Source organism: Boleophthalmus pectinirostris, unplaced genomic scaffold (assembly GCF_026225935.1).
Source record: "Boleophthalmus pectinirostris isolate CB_2022bp ecotype Guang Dong unplaced genomic scaffold, ASM2622593v1 HiC_scaffold_22, whole genome shotgun sequence".
In the NCBI taxonomy this organism is placed as follows: Eukaryota; Metazoa; Chordata; class Actinopteri; order Gobiiformes; family Gobiidae; genus Boleophthalmus; species Boleophthalmus pectinirostris.
The window spans coordinates 33560495-33572994 of NW_026571190.1; the positions used below are offsets into that span (position 1 = coordinate 33560495).

Genomic DNA, 12500 nt, shown 5'->3' on the forward strand with positions numbered 1-12500 from the left:
AAAGCTAAGCTAAAGGCCTGTCACAATGATATATTTTGAAGCACATTATATTGCTACAGATAAATATTGCCACAGACAGTAAGGCAAAGCAAGTTTATTTGTATAGCACAATTTGTACAAAAAGTAATTCAAAGTGCTTTACAGGATAAGAAATACAATTAAAATCACAATAAAAACAAATCAAAACATAAATACGTTAAGTTAATTTATGAAATAGTCTTGACAAAGATATAAAAGAATCAAGTACAATGATGGCATTTGAAAAAGAAATCTAAGTTATTGTGAATACTAGTGAAGATTTCTATTTGCAATTGATTAATAATTGCGCCTGAACCGAAATGTACTGATTTGAAATGTTTTGAAGTAACTATCGATGTTGATGTTTTGTCTTGAAAAGGGAAAAGGGGCAGATAACATAAGATTCCCTTCTTTCTGCTCCTTTTCATTCATTTCTTGTATGTTTGATGTGTCTTTTTTACTTTATGAATGAAATAAATAAACAAAAAATAATAATCATCATAAAATTAAAAAGAGAGAGACATAAATTAGAAGAATAATATTGAAAAAATAATATTGAAACTACTTTATGTCACTGATGCAAAGCAGGATAATTCCAGTAAAGTGATTTTTAAATATACAGCATCATAAAAAGGCCTGAGCTGCCACAAATAAATAGCAGAAGGAACCATGATATTTAGCTATAGAAATTAATCTGAAGCTCAAATCTTGCATAATCTTACATAAGAATCCCCCCACTATTAAAAAGAAATTATACAGAGTCCTAAAATGACTTGTTTTAGTTTTCATACAGTATATTGAACTATACTGTATTAATTATCATGGCAAGCCTATAACCTAATGCCCTGCAGACTAAGAAACTTACTCCATATACCACACATCCACCCATGTTAACTCAACTATGAGCGTAAGGAACATTACACATTAGTACCCACTGCCACCTCGACCTGGCTCAAAACAAGAGCCACGCGGAGGAAAGATAGAACGGACTGAATACGAATAACATCATCATTACTATACACATGCATTTTGATTATGTATAAGGTGAGGCAGGCCACCAGTGCTCAGAATACTGTGTACCCAGAGGAGACTGCAGTATTGTCTTAGTGCACAGCTAATCCATCACCAGGAGGAGGGCTGGTGCAGAGCTACGGGAGGCTGGCAGAGGGAGATAAAGACTGCCCATCATCTGCTCATCTGACACATGTCCATCACGGAGGGAATAGTTGGCAGAGGCGGGTACGCTTCGGCCAGCACATAAATCACAAGGAAATATGTAAGGCGGCGTGAGGAAATGCTATATAATACAAAATATCTTCATGTTCCTCATAATTAGCAAATGCTGATGAAATCCCAGACTGAAATCTTCTGTAGGATTTACGGTCACAGCTTTCTTCAAACTCAAACAGAGGCATGCAATCAGGTTTTTAAGTGACCTATGGGAAAGCCAAAGATGTTCATTTTGTCTTCTTCTGTACTTTAACTTCTTGGGTTCTTTTCAAAGACACTACAGTAAAGTGTATTTTACCTTGTTGACATGTTTCGGCTGCTGCTGCTGCAAGCCATCTTCAAAAGGACAAAAAAGACAAAGCAGAACAGGAAAACCTAAAATCCACCATATCAGACACTGTAAAAGGAATAATCACATTCTGGATTGGGATGTGGCTCGGGTCATTGGATCGGAAAACGACAAGTTCAAACACTGGACCAGGGAGGACACTGAAATCAGGAAACAAGGCACGGACAGCGTTGGCCGTGATGACGGAGCGTTCCTCCTTTCACACCCTTCTCCAGAGAACACCGGGCAACGGGAGGCGTGGTCAGTCTGAGCGACCTGCAGGTCCATCAGGCTGATCACGCCTGGGAATTAATAACAGGTGATATACGACACGTCACCACCAACATCGGGGACAGTTCTGAAGATGGCTTGCAGCTGAAACATGTCCAAACGTGGCCATACTGACTTGTCAAAGCCTGATCCCTTCAGATCTCAGAAGCTAAGCAGGGCCGGGCCTGGTTAGTACTTGGATGGGAGACCATAGGGAAAATCAGGTGCCACAGGGGGGCGCCAGTCGTAAAAACTGTTGTTGTGTCCTTAGGCAAGACACTTCACCCACATTGCCCAGTATGAAAGTGGTGTGTGAGAGTGATGGTGGTGTTCGGAGGGACCGATGGCGTGGATTTGCAGCCTCTCTTCCGTCAGTCTGGGGCAGCTGTGGCTACAGTAGCTTACCACCACCAGGTATGGAGTGAATGAATAATGCTCTGTAGAGCGTCTTTGAGTGTCCAAAAAAGCGCTATATAAAACTGATGTATCATCATCATCATGTCAACAAGGTAAATACACTTTACTGTATTGTCTTTAAAAAGAACCCAAGAAGTTAAAGACCTTTGGGAAACTCACAGTCTCAGTGGTCATTTCAAAAACACAGACAAAGCAGAGAGCCATAGACTGATGGTCAATACAGAGAATAATTCAAATTCAAATCTGCATTTGTGACAGCTTAGACTGAGCCCAATAGACCTTTATTCCTGGGAAAGGTGGACTGGCGTGGGTAGTGTTGTGTTTTAGTTTTAGTTTTTCCTTGAGTGATGCAGAAACAAGGGAGCCACTGTCTGTGTGACTGTTCATGTATGTTAGTCTTTCTATTCTGTTTTGTTTCTATTCTTTCTATTCTGCTTAGATCCTCAGTCGGACAAATTAAATATTTGATCTTGGCTTTATTAATGTACATTTTCAAAAACTTGCAGTATAAAGTACAGCTTAAGGTAATTCAAAAAAATAAAAGGCTCAATTCACCTTGAAGCCTGAGGGCCGAATTTGGCCCTCAGGCTTCAAGGTGTTTGGACATAGTTTGGACATGCCCCATCTACACGATTATGTAGGTGTATTAGAGCTTTATTATGTTCTTTCTTTCGTTCTTTTCTTTCTTCCTTCTTTCTTCCCTAGTTCAATACCTAAAGCTTTCCATTCTCCTGGATAGGTTTGGTCTTGTTTTGTTCAGTGGCGAGGTAACAGAACAGTTCTCCATCATTCTCCATCTGAACATTTCTATTGTAAGATATTAGCAGGGGTCTTTGCTCACATCATTTGGCTCGTGTTTTCTGATTTCCTTCTACCCACTTACCAAAATTCTCACTCAAACATTCATTACCATAGAAAGGTTCACAAAAACTGCCTGCTTCCACAACGCTCGACCTATTATGAGTAAACTGTCAGTCCCGTACACATGCATAGAAATCCTGCTGTATTAGCTCTGCTCTCCATTCCCATAACCCTAGGCTGGTGGGGGCCATTGTGTTGTTGAGGATTCACATCATTGTTTGTCTCCCCTAGCTCCTGTGATCCCCTATAAGAACAGCAGGCCCTTTGATTGGTCTGGCTGACGTCCGGAGGAGATTTACTCTTGTCATGTATTGATCAGGACCGCAGGGCTGTGTCTGTAGATGCGTTTGTGTGCCTCTGTGTGTGTGCGTCTTTATGAGATTGTGTTTTTTTTTTGTTTTCTGTGCCTCCGTGTGCCTCCGTGTGCCGTGGTTGTGTATATCTGTGCGTGGAGAGTGTTTTATTGTGTGCCAGTAGGCCCCTTTGGCCTCTGCACACGCCCCAGGCTGTAAGCACTGCTGTTGAACTGCTAAAGAGTGGCCCTGCATGCAGTGACTCCTCATGTGCACATACACGCTGCTAGGAAACTCACACAGAGTATTTTGGCTTGTTGTCACCACATCTTTCTTTTAACACAATAGAAAAGTTTTATTTAATACTAGCAGTTTATATGCAGTATGTTTAATCAATCACTGAAATGACTTGTTTGCTGTTTGCATGTGCTGTACTGTGTATCAGTTTGTCAAAATTATCGAAAATCAAATACTAATTGATACTAAAACTAGTATCGCATGTAGATACGATTGCGATAAAAGTCACAGGACAGAAAAGAAGAATTTAACACACAAATCCTGCATATTTAGGCAGAGTTCTTCTCTCAAACTGAAAACGCTATGTTCCACCTCATGATGTCATGTGGTAAAACAGTGTTAAGGCCTATTCATACTTCATAAGAACATAATAACTTTGTTCTTGTACCCAGGAGCAAACAAAATAACGTCATTTTGTTCGGCCAGCTCCTATTCAGCAGTTCTTGCAGTTTGTTCGCGACACCGCAGCTGAGCAGATCTTTTTTCGGCAGTTCAGCAGCACTGTCCGACATATTCGCTCTGATTGGTTATTTATGTGGGCGTGGTTTATCTGCTGAAGCCCACAGGAGCGTGGAGCAAGAAAAAAAATGGATGGCTTTGAGTAGGGATGTAACAATAACCAAAATATCGTGGTATCGTATCGTCAAAGTTCTCACAATAATATCGCGGACCATCACAATATATCGAATTATAACTCTCTTTGCTTAAATTAAGAGTTAAGGTGCAGCAATAGCAGCAAAGACAGAGGGGACTACATAGACCATGATCCTTTGCAGACTACAAGAAGAAATAACAGTTCTAAGCACTTTTAAGTCTTAGCTCTTTGGATTAAGTCTTATCAAGGCATTTTAAGAGATAAAAGTAGCATGTTAACAGTTTTGTTAGCCTCCACAAAATATTGCAATAAATATCGTACCGTGAGATGTATGTATGTATTTGGATATTGTTACATTCCTAATTGTAAGCCTCCCCACCATATTGTGAGCTTTCCTACAATATCGCAATAAATATCGTATCGTGAGGTTCATACCGTGACGTTATCATACCATGAGACTTGGATATTGTTACACCCCTAGTTTTGAGTCACAGCTGGTGGAAATGTTAAGAAAATACAAACCTCGATGCTCAATGACTATAAAGACGCCAAATGGCAAGAAATTCATGGAGGGAGATCACGGACATTTTAGGCTCAGACAAAAATCTGTATCGTCTGCCCTTATCTCCGTGACAAGTTTGCGAAAGCCAAAACACAGCTCACCAAAAAAATAGCAAAAGGGGCAGGACAGTTTAGCAACAGAGCATCTTTTGAAATATGAAATGTCAGAGCCTAAACAAACTTTGTTCTTGTTCTTATCACCTCAAGAACAACTTATGTTCTTATGAAGTATGAATAGCAGGGATGTAACAATAACTGAAATATCGTGATATCGTATCGTTAAAGTTCTCACAATAATATCGTGGACCATCACAATATATCAAATTAAAAGTCTCTTTGCTTAAATTGAGTTATGGTGCAGTAATAGTTAAAAAAGACAGAGGGAACTACATAGACCATGATCCTTTGCTCCATTTCAGTGCAGACTACAAGAAGAAATAACAGTTTTAAGTCTTAGGTCTTTGGCTTAAATCTTGTCAAGGCATTTTAAGAGGAAAAAGCAGCATATTAACAGTTTTAGCTCTTTATCCTCCACAAAATATCGCAATAAATATCGTACCTTAAGATGTATATCGTGAAAATATCATACAGAGAGATTTAGATATTGTTACATCCCTAATCGTGAGCCTCCCCACCATATCGTGAGCTTTCCCACGATATCGCAATAAATATCGTACTGTGAGGTTCATACCGTGACAATATCGTATCGTGAGACTTGGATATCGTTACCCCCCTAATGAATAGGCCTTTAGGGTTCATCATTGCCGCTTGCATCTATATTTTGCTCTAGCGTCATTCTTCATTTTATCAATACAAATAATAATAGTAAAAACCGTAACCTTTTTTTTCTTGCTATTGTTTTTCTAATCAATATAAACGTGGTGTTACTCCTCCCCCTTTGCTCGTGATGCTCCTGAACGGTCCTCTGTGCCCGTGTGTGTGCGAAGGTTCACAGGTTGCTAGTTATTAAAGGGGATATCTTTTAGCAGCTCATTTGATCCTCATCTCCATGCCCTAATCCGCGTCCTGTCTAAATTGGCCCTCTGGCTACGGTGATTGTGCTACTAGGCAGGCTAAGAGCTCATAACTAACTCACGCTTCCACGTAGACGCACCAACAATCCGATATGCGTTTGAATATTCTGCTGTTGTACTATTGTTTCTCTGAGGGGAGAAAATGAGTGGGAAATTTCACCTGTAATCTCAGTGTGGATTATTCAACGAGGAGGATTTAGGTCATTTTTATGTAAGCGTTGACCGGTGACAGCGAGCGCGTTTCGATGTGTAAATACAAACACGTGCGTTCTGACTGTTGCCTAATGAGCTGTGTTTGTCCAGCGGCAGTAAAACCCTTCCCTGTGAGTAAGGTTGTTTTCACACGTTTGACCGCTCTGTGGACTGACCCCAGTGCACACTACATTTAGTTCATTTTTGGATCGTTCACACCATAGACTGTATATAAATGGACATAGCTAATACTCTAGCCGCCGTGTTCCAGATAGGAGGTTTACATGCGGCTCTTCTGGCTCCTACTCCCATTGACTTACATTGGAATATTGTCGTTCCTCTCTTTGTAACTGCTGACGTGAGCCTTGTCATTTTGGTCTTAAAATGTTTGTATTAACCCGCTCTACATGATCTTGGGTTTCCATTATTTAGTCAGTTAAAAAAATCCTATTCATAACATAGAACCTGACTCCAAATTCGCCCCTGTAACCGTTATGAATGCGAGCTTCATTTGAGCGGCACTGAATGCTGTGGGTGGGTGTCATTAAGAAGTTGCCGATACGAAACATACCTCGATACATAGACCACGATACGATACATAGGCCACGATATGATACATATCTCGATACAGTGAGCTTTCGATTCGATACGGTATATATTTCAAATCAAATCGATACGGTTCAATAAAAAAATAAAGGCTAAATCATGGCTGTGACACTAAAAGTCTTTGATAAACCACTTCTTGTGCAAAGTTCATACGAAACACAAACATTTTAATCATTAAAACAGCAAAAATGTCAAATGTGTCGCATAAACAAGTTTCCTTCTTCTGAACAAGCAACAAAACTGTAGCAATGTAACAAAATAATGTACCGGTAGTCAAATATACCAAAAAAATACTCTTTGCGATATATCGAGACAGGAGCCCACAATATCGATACTGTATCATTACATTAAACGATACGATATATATCCAATATTTTCAATATCACACTTTGCTCACCTGCGCAGACAGACCTGTAGGACAGAAAAAAAAAAAGCTGATTTTTTGATACCCAAATCATCATTTTAAAAGCTCTTTTTTAGACAATATTGCTATTTTCAACACTAATATAATAACATTTATTTATTATACGATGTGGTCTTACACTAGTTCTGATAAAACTCAAGATGAAACTGTTCAGGAAAGGTCAAATTTTATCCAGTTATGTCATTTTCAGTATCGATACTTGATTAAATGAGTTTTGAAACTAGTTTTAGTTTAGATTTTTGATACTTTTGACAACCCTAACAGTTCGAGGATTGACTTGTTTCATTTTACCCTTATACTTTCAGTCGATCTACTTGAGTAATACATCAGTACAAATGTTGGCTGCTATAGTTAAGCGAGTAGACCGGTGCATCTCCGTGCGTATGATTTGAAATGCTCACTCAGCACTCCTGCGAGGACCACCATCGGCTCTGCACCTGTGTGAAATTACAGGAGAGATTTTATTATCATTGTAATACACCAGAGTATTTTCATCTGTCTATGCACATTGTGTACTTATTGCATGCTCAATTACGCACTGTCCAAGAGCTGCAAGAGCTAGTTAGACTTTTTTTTTTTTTTTCTTTTTTTTTTATATTTAGTTTTGTTTACTGCCCATTCTTGTGCCTCATCTGACCATCTCTTCCAAGGTCAGCTTTTCAGCCAGCTTACAAGGGAATGATACAGAAGATTATTGCTTCGATCAATAAGCTCAAAATGAAGCAAAGGGGAGTTCATTTTATTGACTTCCTCGTGTACAGTGGCAGTTTTAACATTTAATTGTCTCTCTTGTATCTGGCCCAAAGTCCTGTTTAGCGCCGGTCAGCCTCTCCGGACCGGTGATGGCCTGGGTGGGCACACATCGCCCGGGCACCATTTTGTAACGGCCCCTCGTAGCTCAATTATTCACCGTGTTATGCTGCTCGTGTACTTTGTCGAGACATTCTGAAAAGAGAATAAATAAATGAAGTCGGTATTTCACGTGTTTCTCTCTCTGTCTCTGTATCAGTCTGTCTTTCTGTCTCTCAATCTGTCTCTCTCTTATCTCTCTCTGTCTATCCCTCTTTGTCTCTCTCTTTGTTTCTGTTTCTCTCTGTCTCTGTCTTTCTCTCTGTGTCTTTTTGTGTGTCTCTTTCTGTCTTTCTCTCTCTCCCTGTCTCTCTCTTTCGATCACTGTCTGTTTGTTTCTCTGTCTCTCTTTGCCTCTCTCTCTGTTTCTGTCTTTCTCTGTTTCTCGTCTCCCTCTTTGTTTCTCTGTCTCTCTCTCCATCTCTCCCTCTCTGTCTGTTTCTGTCTCTCTCTCTCTGTCTTTCTGTGTGTCTCTTTCTGTCTTTCTTTCTCTCTCTCTCTGTCTCTCTCTTTCTATCACTCTCTTTGCCTCTCTCTCTCTGTCTTTCTCGCTCTCTCTCTGTGTCTTTCTGTGTGTATCTTTTGTTCTCTCTCCCTCTCTCTGTCTCTCTCTCTGTCTCACTTTCTTTCTCTCTGCCTCTCTCTATTTCTCTGTCTCTCTCTCCATCTCTCCCTTTCTGTCTGGCTCTGTCTCTGTTTTTTTCTCTCTGTCTTTCTCTCTCTCTGTCTCTCTCTCTGTCTTTCTGTGTGTCTCTTTCTTTCTCTCTCCCTCTCTCTGTCTGTCTCTCTCTCTGTCTCACTTTCTTTCTGTCTGCCTCTCTCCATCTCTCTCTGTCTTTCTGTGTTTCTCTCCCTCCCTCTCTGCCTCTCATCGTCTGTCTGTGTCTCTTTCTTGTCTTTCTCTCTGTATGTCTTTCTCTTTCTGTCTCTCTCGTTCTCTCCGCTTCCCGCTCTCTCTCATTCTTTCTCTCTCCCTCTCTCTATCTCTTTCTCGTTCTCTCTCCCTGTCTCTGTCTCTCTCTCTGTTCTCTCTGCCTCTCTTTCTCTCTCTCTGCCTTTCTGTGTCTCTCTCCTTCCCTTTCTGCCTCTCTTTGTCTGTCTCTCTGTGTCTTTCTTGTCTTTCTCTCTGTCTGTCTTTCTCTCTCTGCCTCCCTCTCTCTCTCTCTTTCTCTCTCCCCCTCTCTGTCTCTCTCTCGTGTTCTCTTTCTCTCTCTCTGCCTTTCTGTGTCTCTCCCCTTCCCTTTCTGCCTCTCTTTGTTTGTCTCTCTGTGTCTCTCTCTCTCTCTCTCTGTCTTTCTGTGTCTCTCCCCTTCCCTTTCTGCCTCTCTTTGTTTGTCTCTCTGTGTCTCTCTCTCTCTCTCTCTGTCTCTCCTCCTGCCTGTCTTTCTTTCGCTCTCTGTTTGTCTCCCTGCCTCTCTCCATCTCTCTCTCTGCCTCTTTCTCTTCCTTTCCTTCTCCGAGATGATTCTGTGGAGATTTTTTAAGCAAAACTCGGGGTGCGTTTGATTTCAAAGCGCCGTTCCCTTCAGCTCTCAATCGACGCGGCAACAAACCCCGAGGTCCGCGATCCTACACGGGTGAAGCCGAGGAGAGGAGAGTGTGTCAAACTCAATATTCCTCCATAATGTACCAGGGCTCTCTGGCGCATTCTTGATCAATTTCATTTATTCATCTGCCAGGCAAGCGCTATCCCTCTTGTTTTTCTATACCCATTTCATCATCCTCATCTTTCACTTTTTTTTTTTCTCTCTCTTTTTTAAAATATTTCTTTCTGCAGGCTCTGGCCAGCGAGATACTTTTAGACGTCGGTGAGGTCAAGCAGCAGCTGATGAAGAAGAAGAGGAGGAGGCAGAGGCAGAGCAGCGCTATGGCAACCAGGAGCATGATCAAAGCCAAGACCATCGCGGCCTCCATCCTCAATATGTCCGAGAACGATCTGGCGGACATTATGGACAGTGATCAGGTAAGGCGGTGGGACCACATCGCGAACGCAAACGCTAACTTCGCCAACAGATCTATAGCCAGTGAAGATATGCCCTCAGCGCTTCACGTACCTGGAATGGATTTGTACAACTGTAATATTCACCCCAAAGTTTCTGACGGTTTTACTTAATAATTACATGGCAAAGACATTATTAAATCAATACCGACTTGTTGCTCCAGGCCTCGGCTTTTGTCAATTGAGATGAGTGGCGTGGAGAGGTGTTGGAGAAACTTTTGCGCTTCATTTCAGATCATTTGGTTTTGGCCTTTTCTAACTGTGTAAAAATATGAGCTTCTTGTTTGTGGATTTCACCTGCAGCTAACAATGTTTAGCCTCTCCGTGTCCCCGGGACCTCCTCGTATTGATGGCTTTATACTGTAGATGTTGGCAAGTAGAAAATGCCAATATGAGGCTTGTTTGAGAAGTGTACCAAGCTCAGTCGCCCCGCTAATAATCTAGTTTTGATACTTTGCAGCTGATGGCGTTCCCAAGGGTTTAACAGAACGCTCTGCTCTGTCTGAGGCTGTGTTAGACTTTAATCTGAGCTTTATTTTGACACAATCTGACAACAGAGAACAACGAAAGGTGAGATGATGTGCACTTTTAAACTCGTCATCTCCTCACACATAAAATTACAGTCACTCCTAAACACGAATGTGAAAACTCGTATTGATCACAGACTACTGAAAAAGTTTAGTTTTTGTATTTTTTCTTGATTTTTTTTTTTTTTTTATGTGTGCAGTCTCGTCGTGACTTGGACTCAAGTCACACTTCACTCACTATTTTTAGGACTTGAGACTTGACTTGATAAAATGGACTAAGACTTGGGGACTCAACTTGGACTTGAAGGTCAGTGACTTGGGGCTTGACTCGGACTTGAGGCCTGTGACTTGAGAAGATTTGATGCACAGGCTTGTTTTGAGAAAATACTTTTCTTTTTACACTTGATAAATGTGGAGCTGAATTTTACAAGAACAAACTGGAACATGTCCCTCCCACTTCTGTTTTTGTTACTTTGGATGTCACTGAAGTACTGTAATGTGGTATCCTCAAATGTACTACAGTAATATACAGTATAATACAGTAATATACAGTTCAGTATAATAATATACAGTACAATGCAATAAAACAAAGGGAACTACACAGAACATGATCCTTCCATTTCAGTGCAGACTACACAACAAAATAACTATTAAGTATTTTTAAATCGGTATAATTTTTTTTCTGACCTTAATGATTCACACTAAGATCTTGTCAAGACATTTAAAAAGGAAAAAATCACATTTCTACAACTCTTATATACTCTATAAATACTCATATATAAATATACTGTGATTTTTTAAGTACGGTTTTGTTTAAAATTCATATAAATTTCAAAAATCTAAGCTATATTTACTTTGGTTTAAAGACTTGAAATGACTTGAAGCTTAAAGCAGACGACTTGGACTTGACTTGGACTTATGGGCCAGTGACTCGAGACTCAACTTAGACTGTATTTGACTTGGGACTTGACTGAAAGACTTGAGACTTACTTGAGACTTACTTGAGACTTTCAAAACTACAACTTGGTCCCACCTCTGGCACTGTGTCACCATGGTAACTGCTGAACATTCCTCTATAAACATACAGACAGAACACTCCCAGCGTGATCAAAGTCAAGTCAAAAAGCACGTGGGTATTTTTTTTGGTGGACTTGTAGAAGAGATTTGACAAATTGTTTGGAATTACTGGAAGTCTTTTTGTTCATGTTGAGGAAATGTTCCACAGTATGGCATTAAACTTATAATTAAACTATAGATTTTTTCATTTCTTCATGTTTTTATCGCTCAAAAAATCCCTTGAAACTCCTTGAATTCTCACTGTAAGCTGGGTCATCTCTCCACAGATCTGACCTCTAACTTGGCCTAGCACATCACCTGCTTGTTTACATGGAAAAAAATATTTAAATTTAATGACATACTGTGGAACATTTCAAACAGCCCAGTCCTATTTTTTACTAATATTTTGTAGAATTTCCGTCCTTTTTCTTGTAAAACACCAGAGGATGAGTGGATCTGCCTCCAGTTTGCGGCTTGATAAATGTCTTTTCAGTCAATACTCTGAAACATTCTCTGAAAATCAAACTTGAGTCGACAACCACCGTACTTTTTCACTGAACAGAAACAAAATTACAATGGCTGTCTTGGCTTGAATGACCGGGTGTATGCTCAAAACAACATCAGAAACCTGTCAGATAAATACAAGTGGACATGCTACTTTTTCCTGCGGTAAAAAAATATAAATTAATATCAACTTTCAATTGGATACTGTAGTTGAAATGACTGTTGAGTTTTTACTTTTCCAACTTGTGGGCCTTTCCTGCTCTATAGATCATACCTATCTGGGTTCTCAATTAGCAGCGGCGCGTTACAATCTTCCTCGCCTCCCTGGGGACCTCCTCTATCTATCACCAGATGAGAGAGGTCCGGTGGGCACTCACTCACACTTGAAACCAATTTTGTCCATTTGCGGTACAGCCCCACCCAGGACATGACAGAACAC

The 12500-nt window shown here is 40.4% G+C and overlaps 1 protein-coding gene and 1 pseudogene across 2 annotated transcripts in view; both read left to right on the plus strand.

Annotated features, from left to right (window-relative positions):
* The window catches only part of cntln (centlein, centrosomal protein), a 175889-nt gene that overhangs the window by 134674 nt on the left and 28715 nt on the right, over positions 1 to 12500 (plus strand). For both annotated transcript variants that reach the window (XM_055158740.1, XM_055158741.1), the window contains exon 25: positions 9753 to 9938. In XM_055158740.1, the coding sequence (XP_055014715.1) occupies positions 9753 to 9938 (186 nt within the window). The remainder of the gene's footprint in view (positions 1 to 9752; positions 9939 to 12500) is intronic.
* On the plus strand, positions 1965 to 2082 carry LOC129410477 (5S ribosomal RNA; annotated as a pseudogene).